Source organism: Carlito syrichta, unplaced genomic scaffold (assembly GCF_000164805.1).
Source record: "Carlito syrichta isolate Samal-C Ts95f unplaced genomic scaffold, Tarsius_syrichta-2.0.1 Scaffold305659, whole genome shotgun sequence".
NCBI lineage: Eukaryota > Metazoa > Chordata > Mammalia > Primates > Tarsiidae > Carlito > Carlito syrichta.
The window spans coordinates 530,086-551,069 of record NW_007249755.1 but is presented as its reverse complement, the minus strand read 5'-3'; the positions used below and the strand labels follow the sequence as shown (position 1 = coordinate 551,069).

Below are 20,984 nucleotides of genomic sequence, written 5' to 3'. Positions count from 1 at the left end.
GAGCCACATGATTACGGGATGGTGCTGATGTCTTTGGCTTCCTCTTCACAGCGTGCCCGATTGGACACCATCACGTCCAGATACCCTGCAGCTAATGCATACACTATCCCATCAGATTTTACTTCGAAGAAGGACTTCAGTAATTCCTGTTCCAGCATGTTCCAGTTGCCAAGCTTCATGAAAGTTCTCAAACTTGAAACTCCTGCACCAAACTATTACAATGTAAGAACACTGCTTGCTAAACGTATATTAAATACATGGTTTACTACAATAAAAGGAAGGGAGGACTTTGGGGAAATGGCATTTTAATGCCACTGGTAAAGCAGTTAGCATTCGTTGACTACCCAGTGGGTGTATAAGGTTCTGCAGGACTCTTATGGGGAATTTGCCGACTCCAGGGAGAAGTGTGGGGCCAGCATGAAGCAGCGGGGAGACAACTGCCCTGAGGAATATGTTTTCGTATCACTCTTGTCATATAGCCTTTCAGGAGCAGTTTTCGCACCTGTAACATCGTATCTGCAGACACTATTCATTCACTTTTAAGGTTCTTTTAGGGAAGATAAGTTTCTACCCTTTCATGTCAGAGAATTGGTTTTTTTGCTTTTTTTTTTTTGAGTTGGAGTCTCACTCTGTTGCTCAGACTGGCGTGCAGTGGCCACTCCCGGCACCACAGCCTTGCCTGCTGGGCTCCGGCGATCCTTCTGCCTCAGCCTTTCAAGTAGCTGGAACTACAGGGGCGCGCTACCATGCCCGGCTAATTTTTTGATTTATTGTAGAGATGAGGTCTTGCCAAGTTGCCCAGGCAGGTCTCGAACCCGCGGGCTCAGGCAATCTGCTCACCTCGGCCTTCCAAAGCGCTGTGATTACAGGCTGAGCCACTGAGCCCGGCGAGAATTGGTTTTTTAACATTAGTGCTTCACCAGTTATAATCACTTGGTATTCACTGAGGCAGAATGGTATGGATAGTTAAGAGATGGATTCAGGAAGGTTTGGTTCGGCTTTTGACTTAGCTGCTTTATAACTGTATGGCCTTGGGCAGTTCCTTTTCAGGACTTAACTTATTGATCTGCAAAATAGGGACACAGGTCCCTCTCATGGTGTTAATACAAATATTAAATGAGATTATCTATGCTGCGTGCTCAGCACAGCATCAGGCACCCAAGGAACAGATGCAGCAGAATACATGGAAACTGATGGAGCCATCTTGGGGCAAGTCACATTGCCTCTTAAAGCCGCAATTCTAAAGTCGAATTAATTATACTTGCCCTACAGGGTTATCGTAAGGAGCAAATAAGACAGTGAACATGAAAGCCTCTGACATGTGTCCAAACTGAACTGCACATAAGATATTAACGTTATTATGCCATAGTGCAAATGATTTTTTGTCTTAAAATACTTCAATTACCTTTTTTCCTTCACAGTTCTTATGAATAATATTTATTTTTCTGTCTACAAAGGTTATGCCTACCTTCTCTGATGGGCTCAAGCAATTATAATGTGCTCAAAGTGATATAATTGCCTACCTGGCCAGCACAGTCCACTAGAAATCTCATGGGAGCCACTGATGTCATTTAAGATTGCCTACTAGTCACATTTAGAAAGAAATAGGAGCAGGTCAGATTTTTAATAATATAGTGGTTTAACCTAGTAGATCCAAAATATTGTCATTTTGACATTAATCAACATAAATAATATTAATTAGATATTTTGGGAAGATTCTTCTTCTCATACTAAGTTTTTAAAATCCAGTATATATTTTATACTGACAGCACATCTTAATTTGGACCAGCCACATTCCAGGTTCGATAGCCACATGTGGCCTGTGGCTACTGTACTGGGCAGTGTGGCCTCATAGAGTCTTCCAGGGATAATCAGAACCTGAAAGTGATGAGGAGGAGGAGGAAGTGTTTGTCATGGACTAAGTGCTAGTCTAAGAGTTATGTATTCACCATATTTTATACTCACAAGTGTATCCATGAAGTGGATTATCTTATTCCCAATTTACAGAAGAGGAAGCTGAGGCTCAGAGAGGTGAAGGGACTTGCCCAAATTTACCCAGTTTGGAGGCATCAGTTGCACATCAGTGGGCACAGGAGGGTGACTGACGTGGAAAGTTGGGGAATGATCAAAGCACCCTATTCTGGCCCTGCAGGCTTCCCTCCCCGGGTTCTATTACTGCTCTGTGCCACGCTGGTGATATGGCTAAGATTCCAGTGGAGAACTCAGGCGAGAACCAGTAAACAGACAAACAAAATAATTATAAACTGTGGTTGGCTTTGAGGGAGACAAACAGTTGGCTCCTGAGAGAAGATCCAACTATATCTGTAGGGAGTACAGGGGGCTAGCATTACCACGTACTTTGGACCTGAGACTGAGACCCAGAGATTGAAGGAAGAGCCAGAGTTGGGGAAACAGCATGTGCAAAGGTCCCGGAACAGCAAGGATCTTAGCTCATGAGAATCTACAAGAAGGTTGAATGGCTAGTGTAGCATGGACCAGAAGGAGAGGGGAGGAGGGGAGGCCACACAGACGGGCAGTGACCAGTTCAGGCAGGGTCTAAAGACCCCAGAGGATTTTCATATTTTGTTATTTGTGTATCAGGAAGCCATGAGGGATGGGAGGTGTGAACTGGCATGCTCTGATATGCTGTTTTAGAATGTCCCCTCCAGCTGCTTGTGGAGAATGAACTACAGTGTGGGCTAAAGTTCTGGAAGACACATGAGGGACTGTTATACTAACAGGAGAGGGCAAGATGTGGTCCCAGAAAGTAATAAAGTGCTTGACCACTTCTGAAAAGGGACCAGGCCACATGGGTGATAGACAGTAATAACACTGTACCAAAGAAGAGGATTCTGCCTGTGTGGTGCCTCTGCCATGTCCTCGCGTTAGAGGTGCCTGAGTCGTCCTCCCAGCTCCTACTCCTTCCCCCGGCTCCCTACCTCCAGCACCCAGCACAGGTCCTGGAGTGCAGTGAGCATGCACTAGGTGTTTATGACGTCAAAGAGACAACTTCCCAGTAGACAGACGTTAACCTAGAAACAGCCACTTCCATGTCACATCAACTTGAGGCTCATGTTTTTTGTTCATTATTGTCTTAATGTGACTGACAATAACACATGCTCATCATAAAATATTCAGGCACTAAAAACCCATGAACTAGAAAGTCCCCCAGAAATCCACTCTGGAAGCAAACCACCACTCCATCCCGCCATCAGAGTCAGAACACGCTGCACACGGTTCGTAGGCATTTTCTTCTTAACTACGTCTTGGGATTCTCTCATGGCAATACAGTAAATCTGCTCCATTCCTTTCTATTTATTTATTTATTTTTGAGTCAGAGTCTCACTCTCACCCAGGCTGGAGTGCAGTGACATGCTCACAGCCACCACAGCCTCCGCCTGCTGGGCTCAGGCGATCCTTCCACCTCAGCCTTCCAAGTAACTGGAATCACAGGCATGCACCATTACACCCGACTAATTTTATGATTTATTGTAGAGATGAGGTCTTGCCATGTTGCTCAGGCTGGTCTCGAACCCCTGAGCTCAGGCAGTCCTCTCACCTCTCTCCCAAAGTGCTGGGATTACAGGAGTGAGCCACCAAACCCAGCTGTACTTCATTACTTTTTAACCTGCTAAATATTTTCCTGGTCTAACTGGGAAGCCTTCCAGGGACACACACATTTGTGTATACCCAGATGCCCCCTTTTCAGTGGCTTTTCTGTCTGGCTGAAGAAGAAGGCTGAAGTACTGTTTTGTCTACAGGAGGTTTTTTTTCAGACCGGGAGAACAATGGCTGAGCCGACAGGCGAGGAGTAGAAATGTGATAATCTTGTTAGCCACGCTGTGCTTTGGGGGCCGTGAGGCCTTTCACCACCTTTGCCACCGTGATCCCCCGCTTGTATATTCGAATCCTCTTCCTTGGTACCGTGTTATTAGCTCCTCACCGGCAGCCTGGCTCCTCTCCTGTCGGGTAATTAACCTGTCCCATCTGGTTTCTTTGTTTGTCCTCTCTGCATGTAGTCTAGCCATTAGGACCCTGGGAAAAGCTAAATTCCTTCACCTTTGTAAACACAAAATCAAAATGCCATCTGCATTTCTTGCGATATGCTTTTTTTTTTTTTTTTTACAAAGGAGTATCACAGAAAATCAAACCATCCTGGCCCCAGCAAATAGTTTCACTCATTCAGTAAATATTCCCAGCGATCGCATGTATAATTTGCATTGCCTGTTATCCAATGAGTGCAGGAGACTGACTGCAAATTGGCATTTAAAATATTTATGATTCATGTGTAACAGAAGAATGATCTGAATGATCTCAGGGCATTTTTTTCCCCTATTATTTTTAGACTACTGAGCACACCAGACACTCTCAGATGTGTATTGCATGGATCGGCCAAAATTCTTGATTTCTGGTCAGTCCAGAAAAGTAGAGACAAGGGAGTGCTTACAAATCTGATCACAATCCTAAATGATAAGATTCTCTGTATGCCCCAAATGCTGCATTTATAGAAGGACTGTTTGAACAGCGAGGAATGCACCTAGGTATCTGGATGGGGGTAGATGGAACTAAGTGTCCTGAAAAGACAAAAATAGTAGAAAAGAGTAATGAAAACAATGTGCACGTGTAGTGCTACACACTTAAAAACCAATTTCCTGTAGATGATATCTGCTGGCCACCCCCGCCCCCCTCCTTGGCTGAACTCTGCAGCAAGCGTCTGGGGATTGATGATCCGATCTGTTTTACAGACGAAAAAATGCAGGTTCAGAGAGGTTGAACGATGTGTGCAGAGCTGCACAGCCTGTCCTGGGCAGAAAGGAGCCTGGAGGCTGGGTCTGCAGGCTGTCTTTTCCGGGTGCTGTTGTCTGTGCTGGGTTGAGCGACCAGACATTTGTGGGAATCACAAGCCCTTGAGCGGGGATGTTGAATGGTGACAGCAGTCAGTGTGACCTCAACAGCTCACACCTGCTCGTCTTCTAAGGACAGGTTTCGGTTTGGGTTTTGACCGGAATTTGCCACTTGTCCAGCATGATGGCCAAGAAGGGGAAGGCACTGAGGGCACTCTCTTCCTTCAGGCCTCCGTCTCGTGCTGCAAGCAGAGGAACAACGTCTGTGCCCGGGCCGGGTTTATGTCCAAGACTCAGAGAGGATTTTTCACTGTTACTGAGAAAGGACCTGCCCCAGGTAAGCAGCTGCCTGACCCTGGCCTTGGCCCGAGGGTTTGTGTCCCAGATTCCATTTGCAGAGCACCTGTCTCTTCCCAGGGAGTCTTTTGGGAAGGGATCAGTCTTTGGGGGAGTAGGAGGAGGAAGCAGTACTGAACAGGGAGGAGAGGTAAGAGGAAGTCCAGCTCTCCCCTTGCAGGGAACAGTGCTGGCTCTGGAAACACTCTTTCCCACCCCCTAGCAGTCTTCTTGGCCTCCCCATTCAAGGCCAGGCCTACCTGCTGTGGGCAGCCAGATGGGGAAGTAGCTTCTCACCTCAGAAGTGTGCAAACTCACATACTCCAGGGTCATCGCACGCCACTGGCAGGAAGGGAGATGGGGGCATGACAATCCATCCTGATCCTTCCACACTCGCTGCCATATTCCTTTCCTCCTATGCCTAGATGCCACTCCATCACCAAGCCATAGAATGGTGAAAAGCCCGCTCACTGATTACTCTGTGCGGAATGTTGTTCATGCAGTCTCACAGGCTGTCCTCATAGTTCATACACTTAGCCCTGTTATCATCATCATTATTATTTTTGAGTTGGGGTCTTTTTACCCTGTTGCCCAGGCTGGAAAGTAGTAGAATGATCACCGCCTACTGCACCCTCGACCTCTTGGGCTTGTGATCTTTCTATCTCAGCCTCCCAAGTAGGTGGGACTACAGGCATGTACCACCACACCCAGCTAATTTTTTTATTTGTTATGGAGACAAGGTCTTGCTATGCTACTCAGGCTAGTCTCAAACTCCTGTGCTCTAACAGTCCTCCCGTCTTGCCTCCCAAAGTGCTGGGATGACAGGCATGAGCCACCATGCCCAGCCTAGCCCTGTTTCTTAGATGAGGAAATGGAGGCTCAGGGAGTTAAAACCGTCTCACAGTCAGGAAATGGCAGCCCTAACCCCAGAGGTGTCTGACTAAGGAGACTGTCTCCCCCATCATTCCATTGCCCCTTTCGGAACCCAAGGGTTCAGGACTATGGGAGAACTTGCCTGCGCCTGTCGTCCCTGCTGGTCTTGGGAAGGTGTTGCCCCCTCCTGTGCCCTCAGACCCCCAGTCCCTGGCAATTGTTAGAGTAGATCATCCCAAGTGGGTCCCAGAGACCTGGGGACCTAGGCCTGGAACCAAGAGGCAGAGCAGGGAAGGTCTGCTTCTGCAGTCACACCTCTTGCGGGTAGGGGGTGGGGTGGATAAAATTGCAGTGCATGTCAGATTTCAGCAAATCCAGATTAAAGCTGAAAAGATCGGTCTGAAGCTGAATAACAAAACCAGCACTAATTAGGAGGTTCAGCCCCAGTTACAGCTCCCGCCTTGCACCATCCATCATCCATGGGCAAAACCCCACCTTGTTTGTTTATATGGAAGAACAAAGCCGGCATCCCAGGGGTTGGGCCAGAGTCCCTGCCAGTGAGCCCAGGATGTGGGCATCCCACAGCCAGCCACATGTGGGAGGATCCTGCAGGGGCCCCAGTCCCTTGTAATGCAGATCAGGAGGGAAAGGTGGGTCCCCACATCTGTTCAGCTCCTCCTGTGTGCCAGGGACTTCGCTTCTGTCATCTCACGGTGCTCCCAAACCCCAGGAGCACGTGCTCCCTAAACATGTGCTCAGAATGTATGAGCTGCTATTGTTATTATTATTTTAGCCCCGTTTTTTGTTTTTTGTTTTTGAGTTGGAGTCTCACTCTGTTGCCCAGACTGGAGTGCAGTGGCCACTCCCGGCCACCGCAGCCTCGACCTGCTGGGCTCCGGCGATCCTTCCGCCTCAGCCTTCCGAGTAGCTGAAATTACAGGCATGCGCTACCACGCCCGGCTGATTTTTTGATTTATTGTAGAGATGAGGTCTCGTTGCCCAGGTGGGTCTTGAACCCGCGGGCTCAGGCAATCCACTCACCTCAGCCTCCCAAAGGCGCGGGATTACAGGCTGAGCCACTGAGCCCGGCTTTTAGCCCCATTTAACAGACAAAAATGATACACAGAGCAGATGACTAGCCCGGGTGCCCAGGGCCCCACGGCTGGGTTTGAATCTGGGCCCATCTAGCTCATTACCTGGTCCCTTCAGATCATCCTGCTCTCTCTGGTGGTGGCAGCTTGATGCCTTTTATTCCTTGCTTTTGCTTTTCATTACTTTCTGTATTTTGTACTTCAAGTGTTGCTGTGACTTTTTTTTAGCAGAGTTATATATTATATATACATACACATCTCTATGAGAGAAACAGAACGTTACTGTGAGAAATATATACTAATATTGCAAATGCTGCTGATATGTTTTTTCTTCATTTAAACATATACTGGGAACATCCTTATTTATAATTTAAAAATCTTGAAGAACATTGTTTTTAATGAATGTATAGTATTTTACTGTATGATGGTACCATGAGGAGCAAATGCTCTCTTACTGGAAGTTTTAGTTGTTTAAAAATTGATTGCTATTATGAATAGAGCGGTAATGAACATCTTTGTAACTAACAATTTGTATACAATTAAGATTATTTCCTTATATAAATTGTTTAAAGTGGAATTGCTAAGTCAAAAGGTATGTGAACTATTTAAGGTTTTTTTGTGTTTGTGAGCAAATTGCCCATCAGCACGAGGATGGTGTGTCCTCTCCTGCCAGCGTCTGTTTCCCTCACTTTTGCCATCACTGGAGATGATCATTCCAATAAAATATCGCTAATATATACCTGTTGTTTTTTTGGTACTTTTGCAATGGAAAAGTACATCTTATTTAAAGCCATTAAAGTCAGCTTTACAATGTTTTGAAAACTTGAAATGTTCTTCCCACCCAGATGCTGCATTAATACAACTGTTACCACTTTTCCGAATTCCCATCTGGTTTTTTTTCCAGATGTGTCTTTTTGTACACAGATGTCATTATGGTATATAGGCTTTTAGGATTTATTTTACATTTTTTTTTTACTCTTGTCTCTTTTCAAAGGTATTTTCTTGTGGTCCTGTGGTCTTCATATTTATCATCGTCAGGGCTGACATCCCATCAGATTAGGCTGCAGTTCCCAGAACTCTGCCCTGAACTTGGATGCTCAGGCTGTTTACACTTTCTCACGTTGTGGCTACTGTTGTTGGGTACATTTTGGGGCTTAGAACTTTTCCATTCTGTTGAATAATTTCCTTAATTTCTGAGTGATGGGAAGCCTGGGTCAAAGTGTGCAGACGTCTTCAAAGCTCTTGCCTAGCATGGCTGGTTTGCACCCCAAAACACCTATACACATTTACCAAGTTACCGACAATATAGGGGTGAGGCTGCTTCCTCTTCAGATCACTCTCTTCTTCCTAGAAGCTTAGTGCACAAATTAATTTTATTCTGTCATGGTTTCTTGAGATGGGGCGTTGTGGCATGGTGGGAAAGCATGGGCCTTGGAGACAGGTAGATCATCTTCCACATATTAGGTGCTCAATAAATACTTGTCAATTGCATAATATTTACAAAGCAACTACCACATGCCAGAAACTTAAACTATTATTCAACTCTCATTACAATCTGCTTATTGGAAGAATTATTATTTTTTATAATAATAAACAGGAGGTAGCTTGGATTCAGCAAGGTAGAGACTTGTCTCAGTTCTTTTTTTTTTTTTTTTGAGTTGGAGTCTCACTCGGTCTCCCAGACTGGAGTGCAGTGGCCGCTCCCGGCCACCGTAGCCTGCTGGGCTCCAGCAATCCTTCCACCTCAGCCTCCAAGTAGCTGGAACTACAGGCGCGCGCTGCCACGCCCAGCTAGTTTTTGATTTGTTGTAGAGATGAGGTCTCACTGCCCAGGCGGGTCTTGAACCCACGGGCTCAGGCAATCCACTCACCTCAGCCTCCCAAAGGCACGGGATTACAGGCTGAGCCACCGAGCCCGGCTTGTCTCAGTTCTTGGTTAGCTGAATGTTCTCTGGCCAACTGTTTCATATCTTAGCATCAGCCTCCTCATGTGTAGAAGAGAAGTGATAATATCCATCTTGCCATGCTACGGTGAAGTCTAAATGCACTAAATGTGTGCTGCACGTGGCGTGTGTTCTCTGAACAGTGAAGTTCTTTTTGGTTATTTCAGGCAGCCCTTCCATGTAGCCGTCCTGGAGGGATGTTGTCATACAGCCGTCTCATGTATTCTCAGGGGTAAAATGCTGCCTTTTATTTACCTCAGAAGAGTTGCTTATTCTGTTTTAAAATTTCTTTCTGCTTAGGGCATTATAATGTCAACGAATCCCTTGTGAAGCAGTCGCCAAAGATATTAATGTCTTGTTTTAAATCAAAAACCGACCGTGGATTCAAACTGACGTCAACAGGCCCGGGACCTGGTTATTACAACCCCAGTGATCGCACGAAAGCTCCGAAAAAGACTCTTTTTCCGTGAGTCCCAGCCATTCTGATCTTCCTTTTGAAAGGTGGTTCTGGGGAAGGACCCCAACATGGATAAAAAAGGAAGGAGTGTCACTGCTTGGCAGGATTCAGTGCCAGGCCACTCTCTGGGGCCCTTGTTGACACATAATAGGTGCTCATAGATGCTTGTTAAGCATATAATATTTATTGAGCAACTGCTGTGTGCCAGAAACTTAAAATCACATTCAATTATCATAATAATCCTGTTGTAAGAATTAGGACTCTTACTTCATGGAGAAGGAAGCCAGGCTTCAGTAAGGCCAGGAGATTTGCCTAAGTCCACAAGGCTAACTTGAGGTGCTACCAGGAGTGAGCTCAGGACTGTCCAAATTCTTCTACATTCTCCATGATGCCATACTCTTCTGATGTTGACATTATCCTAATTTCATAACACAAACTCTTCCCTGGGGTGGCAGGACATATAGGAGCAGTGACGTTCTCAGGGTTTTGTACATGGGGGTTTAAGCCCAGACTTTGGAGCTGGTCAAACCTGCTAGATTTGTACTTCAGCTCTGCTCTTTTCAGGCTTTGTGACCTTGGGCAGAATTCTAACCTCTCTGAGCCTCTGTGCTCTCATCTGTAAAATGGGGATAGTTTATGCTTCACAAGGTTGCTTTCAGAAATAGAAATGTGTGTTTGCCATAGCAGGTACAAATGGTGACCCATTATTCACAGATTTATTTGTTTATTTATTTATTTATTTAAGTTGGAGTCTCACTCTGTCACCCAGGCTGGAGTGCAGTGGCACACTCACAGTCACCGCAGCCTCGACCTGCTGGTCTTAGATGATCCTTCTGCCTCAGCCTTCCAAGTAGCTGGAACTACAGATGTGCGCCATATGACTGGCTTTTTTAATTTTTTTATTTTTTAATAGAGGTCTTGCTATGTTGCCCAGGCTGATCTTGAACCCCTGGGCTCAGGCAATCCTCTTGTTTCTGCCTCCCAAAGTGCTGGGATTACAGGTGTGAGCCACTGCGCCTGGCTTTATTCACAGATTTTTTTTTTTTAGTGGAAGTCTCACTCTGTCACCCAGGCTGGAGTGCAAAGGCATGCTCACGGCCACTGCAGCCTTGATCTGCTGGGCTCAGGCGATCCTTCCACCTAAACCTTCCAAGTAGCTGGGACAACAGGCATGCGCCACCATGCCTGGCTAATTTTTTGATTTATTGTAGAGATGAGTTCTCACCAAGTTGCCCAGGTTGGTCTTGAACCCTTGGGCTCAGGCAATCCTCCCACTTTGGCCTCCCAAAGTGCTGGGATTATAGGCGTGAGCCACCACGTCAGACCTATTCACAGTTTTGTTTTTTTTTGAATTGGAGTCTCACTCCATCGCCCACTCATGGCCACCCCAGCATTGGCCTGCTGGGCTCCGGCGATCCTTCTGCCTCAGCCTTCCAAGTAGCTGGAACTACAGGCATGCACTACCATGCCTGGCTAATATTTATTGTAGAGACAAGGTCTTGCCAAGTTGCCAGGGCTGGTCTCGAACCTGCGGATTTAGGTAATCCACTCGCCCCAGCCTCCCTAAGTGCTGGGATTACAGGCTGAGTCACCGAGTCCAGCCTATTCACACATTTTTAAGGAGGGATTCGGACCTCAGGTGGAGTCCACCTGGCGAGGCCCTGCTGCTCCTCAGTTCTTGGGCACTGCAGGTTGACCCCGGCAGGGCTGAGACTGTGCAGTCTGGTCTCCAGGGTCAGGCTGTCTCCAGGTGTCAGGGGCTTCCTGCCTCCAGGCTGACTTGGGGCGCCCCCACACGTGACCTTCCCCTTCTATGTTGTGAAAATAGAGTGGCTGAGAGGACAGGCATTGGGGTGAGCGACCAGAGTCTGAATCCCTCCCCTGGTCCTTCCAGAGACATCTCCTCTCCGAGCCTCAGTTTCCATGTTATTAAGTGGAGATAAGAATCTTATCTCGAGGGGATCTCTGAGGATTCGATGAGAAAGTGCTTGAAAATAGCTATTACTCTCATAGCTGTTATTACTCTCTATCCTAGACGTGTTAGGAAAAAGGATGTAGGTGTTATTTGGCATGGCAGTCCAAGCCCCCAGCCCAGATCTGGAAGTGTCTGCAAGAAAAATGGTGAGCTAAGATAGGAGAGTGGAGAACACCCAATTTTCATCTGCTCCACCGTAGAAGTGTTTTGGCTGCAGCTCACTCTGGATGGGTGGTTGAAGCCATTCTCGTTTCACGGTATTTGCATGTGTCAGTCAGCAGGCCCTGTCGGTTTCTAGGCTGTGGGATGCTCAGTGAACAGGACCTTCAGCCAGAACACCCCCAGAGCGAGGAGGCGGGTGTGCAACAGAATGCTGGGCCATGTGCCCTGATGGTATGTGGCCATGCACAAGAGCCAGTCTTCCCAACTGGGGCAATGCAGTGGTGCCAGGGCATCTGGGGCTCACTGGCTCTCTGCTGATGCTTCATAAATAGAAAATCTTTGGTTCAGAAGTCTGGGAAGCACTGCACAGCAACCCTCTATGCCCGGGGGCATCACAGTGTGCACAGGCATTTTAAAAGCTCTGAGAAGGCCTGCAGTAAAGGAACCCAATGTGTCCTAAACTTGGGTTCACCCTGATGGGTGGATGGTGCCCCAGGCTTTACAGCAGGATGTTTGTGTGACTGTGGTCTGGGTTGCTCTCAGCACTTCTCTGGGTCTTCATTTCTCCATGAGTGAAAAGAGGGGTGTCTCTCCATTTCTGGCACATCATGATCCTGGGTCTGCCGGCCATGGCACTCAGGAAGCACACGGGGACAGTGGATGAGAGCCAGCCTGGACCCACACAGGTGGTCCAAGTTATATATTTTAACATTGGCATGGAAGGGGTAGAGCTGAGAAAACTGTAATATGTTTTGAAAGCAAGAAGATAAAACTGGTGTCTTCTGGAGTCTTCTAAAAAGCACCCATCTGCTTACATGCACGATGAAATGATGTCATATAAAGAAGGAACAGCCGAGTGTGGGAGTGCTGAGGGAGGATCCGAACCCCTGGCTCTCAGATTCCAGTTCTGCCTCCTCCATGCTCCTGGCAGGAAGAGAGAGCCAGGAGCCATGTGGGGCTGCGTTCTGTGGTCATGATACCCTCAAAATGTCTGCACTGTCTCCTGCCCATCCACATGTCACTTTTGTTGGGACTCTGTCCACATCAGCCCTCACCCTCTTTAGGTCTCCAGGGCTGAACAGAGTAGGGGGTGGCTCCTCACCAAGTTCCTCTTTTGGAAACACACTCAGCCTGAGCCTCTGCATGCGTGACTGTGGTGGGGACCACCGGGACCACCACTGTCTTGGGTTGGAGTGACTTGGCTCCCATTCTTGGGCAGGGCCACAGCTTACAGAGATCGTGCTCTGGCTCTGCCTTCTCTAGGACGCAAGAGGAGTCAGGGTAAATGTGAATTCTCCCTGGAGTCTCTAGTCCCATATTACTGACTGAAACATGTGAAGCCCAGCAGTGAGAGGGTGGGCGACCTGACGGAAGTTCAGGCAGCCTCCAGAAGGGCGGGGGGGGGGGGGGGGGGGTGGGGTGAGCCTGCCGTGTCTCCTGGGTAGAAATGCCGAGTGTTTTCCATGCAGTCTCACAAGCTAGCCCTCTTATCATCATCATTATTATTAGTTTTGAGTTGGAGTCTTACTCTGTTGCTCAGGCTGGAGAGTAGTGGAACAATCTGCTTACTGCAGCCTCGACCTCCTGGGCTTGTGATCCTTCTGCCTCACCTTAGCTCAAGCTGCAAAGTCAGGGTACCAGGGACCCCCACCCTTCCTGCCTCCAGCCTCGGGGGACTGAACTCCTTCGAATCCACCTTTCTCCTTGCTGAGCTGGGGGAAGAACATCTTGCAAGGACCTAGGAGATGACCCACAGAAACACATGGTAACGTGCATTTTACCAGCACATGTGAGAGGGTCCTCTCCGTTCCCCTGAAGTTGTTCAGGGCAGGTCCTGTGCAGGGGCCAGCCACATGTTGGCACCCGAACTCCTGAGCTCTCTGCTGAAGAGCACGTCACGGGGTGTTCCTTCACTCTGGCCACCTTGCTGACTCAAAAGCTAAGAGGATTTCTCAGCTTCCAGGGTGTCTTTAGAAGCAAAGTGAAGTGTCAGCCAAGGTTTCACTTCTTGAGGTCTTCAGTATCCGTCACAGGGTGACTCAGTGAGTTGATGTGAATCAGGTTGAGGGCTTTGAGATCAAAATAGTTTCTCCTGGGCGCTGCCTCCCAGCTCACGCTCACCAGCAAGGAGGTGGAACACCTAGAGACGTCTTTCTAACTCTTGATCTACATCCTGGAGGTTTAAGCCACTGGATTTGCACAGACACGCTGTCCTGTCACAGCTGGAGCTGAAGAGTCAAGCCCCGCTGGCCCCACTCCAATTTGAGTAATTGCGCTGGACCCACCTTCGGTTCCCCTGGGATTTTCAATTAGACATGGGATGCTTCTCCCCAAGCGGCTGTCATCTGTCACCGCTGCCCTGTTAAACAGATACCGCATTCCACCCCAGAGGCACTCGGCTACCCTTTAATGATGAGAAAAACTGCCCCTTATTCCTCCCGACCCTGGGAATCCCTGAGGCAGAGTGAACCTGTGCCTGGGAGTATCCCCGGGGGTCTGGGATGCCTCCCCCAAGCGGCCTGCTGAGTCCCCAAAGACATTCATTATTCTTGGGTGATTTGCAAGCAGCTCACATTGGAAGCCGAAATCACAATCCAGTTGTGGCCAACTCAGGGTCTTAGATGTTTTCTTTCCACGAGGCAGGATCAGGTTGGCTTTTATAACTGAGCAACAAGGCTCATAAAAGCCCTGTCACAGTGTACTGCAGGCTGCCCTAGGTTGGATCTGGCCTGACCTTTGTGACTTCAGCCTCACCTCGCAGGGAGGGACCAGCCAGGATGAAGATAAAGCTGGTCATGTGAGCCTCAGATGGCTGGCCTCCCTCCCTCACCACAGGCCTTCTGCAGCTCAGCCAGTGTCCCCAGAATAGGGCTGGGGGCCTCGAAGTTGGGGAAGCCCCAAACCCCTCCCTGAAATAGCTAAAGGCCAGTACAACCACATATCTCATGCTGAAGTGCAGAGTGTGTTGAGGGGCAGAGATGCTGAGCTAGCAGCTCTCACGGAGCTTATCTGGCGTGGGCCTTCCAACTCTCCCGCAGCCGGGGGTGCTACAGTGCAGTGCACACTCGCCGAGGCAGTGAAATTGAGATTCAAATCCAGGTCCCTCTGTCTCCAAAATCCATACTACTCTCTTGAGCCACAGGATGGGAACATCCAAGACAGGCAGGTGGGGGGTGGAGGGGCAGGGGTGTGGAGTGACGGGGGAGAAGTTTCTCTGGAGGAAGAGAGGCTGTGAAGAATGATCAGCTTACAGGGAAAGTCAGTGTCCCTGACAAGGAACAGCGCGGGCAAAGGCATGGGACAGTGTTTCTGTCTGGGCACTGGCTTTTCTGGAAGGTAAGATGGGTGCAGGGCGCCCATCTGGAAGGTTAGTATGGACTGAGAGGCCATACAGCACGACGTTTAACTTCTCATCAGGGTCTGTGAGTGGGGAGGCCCAGAAACAAGCAAACAGCCCGGAAATCACGAGTGGATGAGGGCTGACGGCAGTGTGGGTGGCTCCGCCTTGGTCTCCTGCCATGGGGTCACAGCTTTCCCTCTTCCCCTGTGGTTCCCTCTGCCAGAAATGCCCTACCCAACTTTCCCCATTGAAGACTTTCTGCTTACCTTTCAGGGAAATGTCATCTGTTCCAGTGTGGGTTTCTGGATTTACCCCAGTTGGAATTTGTCTGTCTCTCTCTCTCTCTCTCTCTCTCTCTCTCTCTGTTTCTCTCTCTCTGCCTCCTTATCTCTGTCTCTTTGTTTTTGTCTCTCTGTCTTTCCCTCTGTCTCACTCTCTCTCTGTCTCTCCCTCTGCTCTCAGTGCACAGAGTTTTTATCTTTATTCTAACAGATTTCATGTTTTGTTTTGTTTTGTTTTGTTTTTGAGTCGGAGTCTCACTCGACTGTCGTCCAGACTGGAGTACAGTGGCACGCTTCTGGCCACCGCAGCCTCAACCTGCTGGGCTCTGGCGATCTTTCCGTCTCAGCCTTCCAAGTAGCCAGAACTACAGGCGTGCACTACCACGCCCGGCTAGTTTTTGATTTATTGTAGAGACGAGGGCTCGCCAAATTGCCCTGGCTCAGGCAATTCACTCACCTCGGCCTCCCAAAGTGCTGGGATTACAGGCTGAGCCACCAAGCCCAGCCTCATGGTTTTTTTTTTCTTTCTTTCTTTCTTTCTTTTTTTTTTTGTTGAGTTGGAGTCTCACTCTGTCACCCAGACTGGAGTGCAGTGGCCGCTCTCGGCCACCGCAGCCTCAACTTGCTGGGCTCCGGTGATTCTTCCGCCTCAGCCTTCCAAGTAGCTGGAATTATAGGCAGTCGCTACCACGCCCGGCTGATTTTTTGATTTATTGTAGAGATGAGGTCTCGCTGCCCAGGCAGGTCTCAAACCCGCGGGCTCAGGCAATCCACTCACCTTAGCCTCCCAAAGGCACGGGATTATAGGCTGAGCCACCAAGCCTGGCGTTTTTTTTCTTTTTAAGTATTGCTTTTAGTTGATCTTCCTAACAATAGTGGGTGGCAGTTATTGCTATCCACCATTTTTCAGATGAAGAAACCGAGAAGGGAGGTTAAAAGCCTTTTCCAAGGACACACAGTTAGTGAACAGGGAAGTAGAGAGTCACACCTAGCTCTGAGTGCAGACCCTGCATGTACTGCCTGAAGTTGTCACCTTCATGATCAACACCAGTGGGTGGATTGTCGAGCCCTCGAGGGCATTCGGGTCTGTGTCTTAGCACAGAACTGTCTGGATTCCCAAGCGTGCCTGGCAAGGAGCCACACACACGGCTGCAGCTTCTGAGCCTCTCCTGGCACATGAGCCTCTCCTGGCACATGAAGGGGTGGAGGGCAAGGGCCTCTGCACCCACCTTGCAGAGACTGCCTGGAGACACTCATGCAGTGTGCCCCAGCCTCCTGCAGGCTGTCTCTGGCCAGGAAAGCAGACACTCATGGTTTTCTCTAAGAATAAGGTGGGAACCTTGGGCTCAGCATGACCCAGACCAGCGACGGGGTGGCCTCATACAATGATGGGCTCATTCCAGCTCTAATTTCCAGGAATCAAGCCTGGCTCTCTGTGATGCCAGCCAAATACTCATCAAATGTCTGGGGGTGTTTTGAAGGGGGAGCCACAAGCCAGAACATGAAGCCAGCTTGTGTTTATAGGGGAGAGGTTGGGGATCACACACTATAACCAGTTCTTCCATGCAGATTGGAGGGGGAGGAGAGAGGTGGCATCCCCCCCCTTTCCTGTGGATACCTTTGTTCTAAGTATAAGCATCCAAGCCAGCTGTGCCTTCATCACAAGATGTTAGCCTCAAGCACTTTATGATGGCGACAGTGGGTGTGTTCCTGCTCAGCGTGACTCTGTGGGGCTGAATTGCTCTTCTTACCTGAGGTTCAGCTGCTCCTGTGTCACCAAGCAGTGCAAGGCGGCACTTCAGGGACCCTCCTAGAATAACGACTGCTGTTGCTGACCACCTGCTAGGTGCTGGCATCACACTAGGTGCTGTGCACACCTGTTCTCTACCCGTCATAGCTCCCTCAGAACCAGTGAGTGTGGCCACTCCCTGCTACATACACTGGCCCTGAGGGACGGAGAGGTTGGGACTTGTCCCAGGTCTCGCAGCCAATAAGGGCCTGCCTGGGATTCAGAATTAGGTCTGCATGGCTCTCAAGCTCAGTCCCCTCTGCCGCCGTGCTCCCTCCAGATTGCTAGGCACCAGAGACTTGAGTTCTGTGCCAGCCTCCCCAGGGATGTGCTCTGTGACTTGTGATGAGTTACTTTGTCTCTCTGCACATCAACTTCTTAAGCAAACTATGAAATTTGCATGAGGGTCCTTTGAGTTCTCTGGGTTTAAGAAGGTTTTGGCCAAAGGGCAGCAGCAACCCAGTGGCCAGGAATCCCAAGTCCCCTCTTCTGCTTGAATGAGCAGGCTCCCTTGGGCGTTCAGTGCTGAGAACCTTCTCTTCCCTTCTGGTGAGAGGCCTTAGAAGAAGCTACAGGTGTGAGGCAGAAGTGGGCAGCGCTTCTGTCCCATGGTCAGGAGAGTAGCATGACTTCCATAACAACCCCAAAATTCCGTGGCAACCTGGTAGAACTTTAAATCAAGGCCTGATGAAAGGTCACAGCTGGAAGGGACCGCAGAGGACATCTGGTCCAACTCTGATTTTACAGATGGGGAAAATGAGGCCCCGAGTGAGTTAATGACAGCTAGGGCTTGAGTACAGGTCTTGTTTCTCTTTCATTTAATGTTTGAGTGCCAAAGATTAAGGGAGACGCCCTTTTCTGAAAGAGGTAGAAGACAGACCTGAAAACAGTCACAGTGTAAGTGGTGAGTGTCATGCAGAGGTCTCTTGATGTCTAACTCAGTGCGTTTTTACTCCTGCCTCCTGCCTTGCCTGGAAGATATTTAGTAGGATTCTGGAACATCAGTGTTAGAATGAATGACCTCTAGAGATCTGCTTGTTTGGAGATAGCAAATCCCTGGAATGTGGGATGCCTCTTCCCTTTCCCTGACCACATCAGACATCACAAGTGGATCAAAATGGAGCTCATGTGAAGCTCTGATATCACCATGAAGCTCCAGCCAGGCACTACCAATTGATCAGAGTTCACACATGAGATAAATGCTGCCTGCCATTCCTGATTTGCTCAACAGCACCATGTCCAACAATGTGCACTAGGCTTTCACTGTGTGCCAGGTCCTGTCTTGAGTATCAGGTTCCAGGTGCATCATCTCATTTAAGCCTGACACCCTGGCCTAGAGGTAGGTTCTATATTATGACTGCCATGTGCAGCTAAAGAAACTGAGGTCTAGGGCCCCCCAGCTCATTGGAGGTGGGGCTAGGGCTCTGCCTAGATTTATGGGTGCCATGTCCAGTCCTTGTACACACAACTCAGTGCTGTGCAGGCTTTGGGTGTGTCTAAAAACTGGCCTTGCCTCAATAAACTCTTAGTGACATCTCCTAATTTTGTCTTTCCTGAAGGAAAAACCCCATGCTGAACTTCTCTGCCCAGCCTCTGCCTCTGCCCCCAAAGCCGCCTCTCCCAGGACCGGGTCAGTACGAGATCGTGGACTACACAGGACCCCCCAAGCACTTCATCTCCAGTGCATCGTTTGTGTCCAACACCAGCCGGTGGACGGTGGTGTCAGCCCAGCCAGGTCTGCCTGGCCCAGGTCAGAAGATCATTGGAAATGATTGTAAAAACCAAATCTTCTGGAATTGTTTGTCGTTCCTGGGTCATCGAATGCCACTGATTTATAGGCTGTTTGCCAAACAGGTTACAGAGGTGAGAGTAGACTTAGAAGAGTTACCAGCTCACATTTTCAGAGCATAGAAATGTTGGGTTTTTAAGGTGAAAGTCTCTTGGAGAGGACCCAGGCCCGAGGACCATATCCAAGGGTTATACTCAGCTTTTCAGTGAGCACTGATGATGCTCCTGCCCTGGGAGCAAAGAGGACCTGGCCTTGTGTTGGCCCCCAGAGGCTGCAATCTGGGAGGGAGACCTCTTCTCATCCACACTCACAAGTGGGAATCATGTAAGACAGCCCAGACAAGGAGAAAGTCATGCTCACAGCTGTGGCCTTGCAGATATAAGCCTCCCATGAAAACTCTACCATAGGAGGAAACAATTTCAGTAAGTTGAAGTAACTCAATCAGAAGCCATGTTTGACCTTGGTGGAGTTGGGCTTGGAGCTCAGAGTGTCACGGGGCCCCAACCCTTGTCTTTGCACCCACCATCCAAGCAACCTCAGATGCTGCCTACTTGCTAAGGTGGAGTGGTAAGAGGGCACTCTGGGGAAGCCCGCTCAAGCCAGTGTCCCTCAGTACACTGTCCAGCAGCAGAATCTCATTTGACCATGCTATTAGAAGGTTCCTTTCTGCTACTGATCAAACCAGCAAGACTGCAGAAATTTGGCCCAGGGGCCATCTGGTCAGTCCAGGAGAACTCTGTTTTGGCCAGCAAACATGCAGACATTCCATACAGTGGAGTGCTCTGGGGGCCTGGAGACGGGTGGGGACCCCAGTCTGACCCTGTTTGGCCCTGTCCTCCTGGAGCTTTGCCTGAGTGCCACAATGGTGCCAGGCACTTGGCACACAGGGACAGGCACTGATCACCCAGCCAAGGTGGGCTTCTCTGAGGCGCCTCCTGGGCGCATACCTGCACAGGCACCGGCCTGTCCAGCTTCTAGTGGGCACAGATACATCTGAACCACCATGGGCTCCCTTAGCATCTTCCCAAGTACAAGAACATGGAGGCTTTACATGACCTTCATTAACCAAGTGGGTCTCTACAGGAGAGTTTCTGACAACCTGAGACTATGATTCCCAAGCCCTGCTTGGTCCTGGCTGCCTATCTCCTAGAGAACCATGTCAGCAGTTGTCATGGTGTTCACTTTTCTGGAAACTTCTTTTTTTGAGTTGGAGTCTCATTCTATCGCCCAGACTGGAGTGCAGTGGCCGCTTCTGGCTACTGCAGCCTCGACCTGCTGGGCTCCGGCGATCCTTCTGCCTCAGCCTTCCAAGTAGCTGGAACTACTGGCACGCGCTACCACGCCCGGCTCATTTTTGACTTATTGTAGAGATGAGGTCTCGCCAAGTTGCCCAGGCGGGTCTGTAACCTGCGGGCTCAGGCAATCCACTCACCTCAGCCTCCCAAAGGCGCGGGATTACAGGCTAAGCTACCGAGCCTGGCTTCTGGAAACTTCTGAACTAAATCAAAACCCCACCAAGCTAATACCTTGCTTCTTTAAGAATATTGCTGGCCGGGCACAGTGGCTCAAGCCTGTAATCCCAGCACTTTGGGAGGCCAAGGTGAGAGGATTGCCTGAGCCCAGGAGTGCGAGACCAGCCTGGGCAATTTGGTGAGAACTCGTCTCCACAATAAATCAAAAAACAAGCCAGGCGTCGTAGCACGCACCTGTAGTTCCAGGTACTTGGAAGACTAAGGCGGAAGGATCGCCTGAGCCCAGCAGGTGGAGGCTATGTTGGCTGTGAGCATGCCACTGCACTCCAGCCTGGGCGACAGAGTGAGACTCGAACTCAAACAAAACAAAAAGAGTATTGCTTTACTCAATTTCCCCTAAATTTTACAAAAAATGACTGCGGATTTTATTTAATTTTTGCTTTTGTTTTTGTTTTTGAGTTGAAGTCTCACTCTGTCGCCCAGACTGAAGTGCAGTGGCCGCTCCCAGCCACTGCAGCCTTGATCTGCTGGGCTCCAGCGATCCTTCCGCCTCAGCCTTTCGAGTAGCTGGAAGGCATGCACTACCACGCCCTGCTAATTTTTGATTTATTGTAGAGATGAGGTCTTGCCAA

The 20,984-nt window shown here is 49.2% G+C and overlaps 1 protein-coding gene across 2 annotated transcripts in view; it reads left to right on the top strand.

The window, feature by feature from the left end:
- Window positions 1-20,984, top strand: part of STPG1 (sperm tail PG-rich repeat containing 1) — a 61,170-nt gene that overhangs the window by 39,610 nt on the left and 576 nt on the right. For both annotated transcript variants that reach the window (XM_008062164.1, XM_021714516.1), the window contains exons 5-8: window positions 52-222; window positions 5,073-5,181; window positions 9,388-9,553; window positions 18,651-18,841. In XM_008062164.1, the coding sequence (XP_008060355.1) occupies window positions 52-222; window positions 5,073-5,181; window positions 9,388-9,553; window positions 18,651-18,841 (637 nt within the window). The remainder of the gene's footprint in view (window positions 1-51; window positions 223-5,072; window positions 5,182-9,387; window positions 9,554-18,650; window positions 18,842-20,984) is intronic.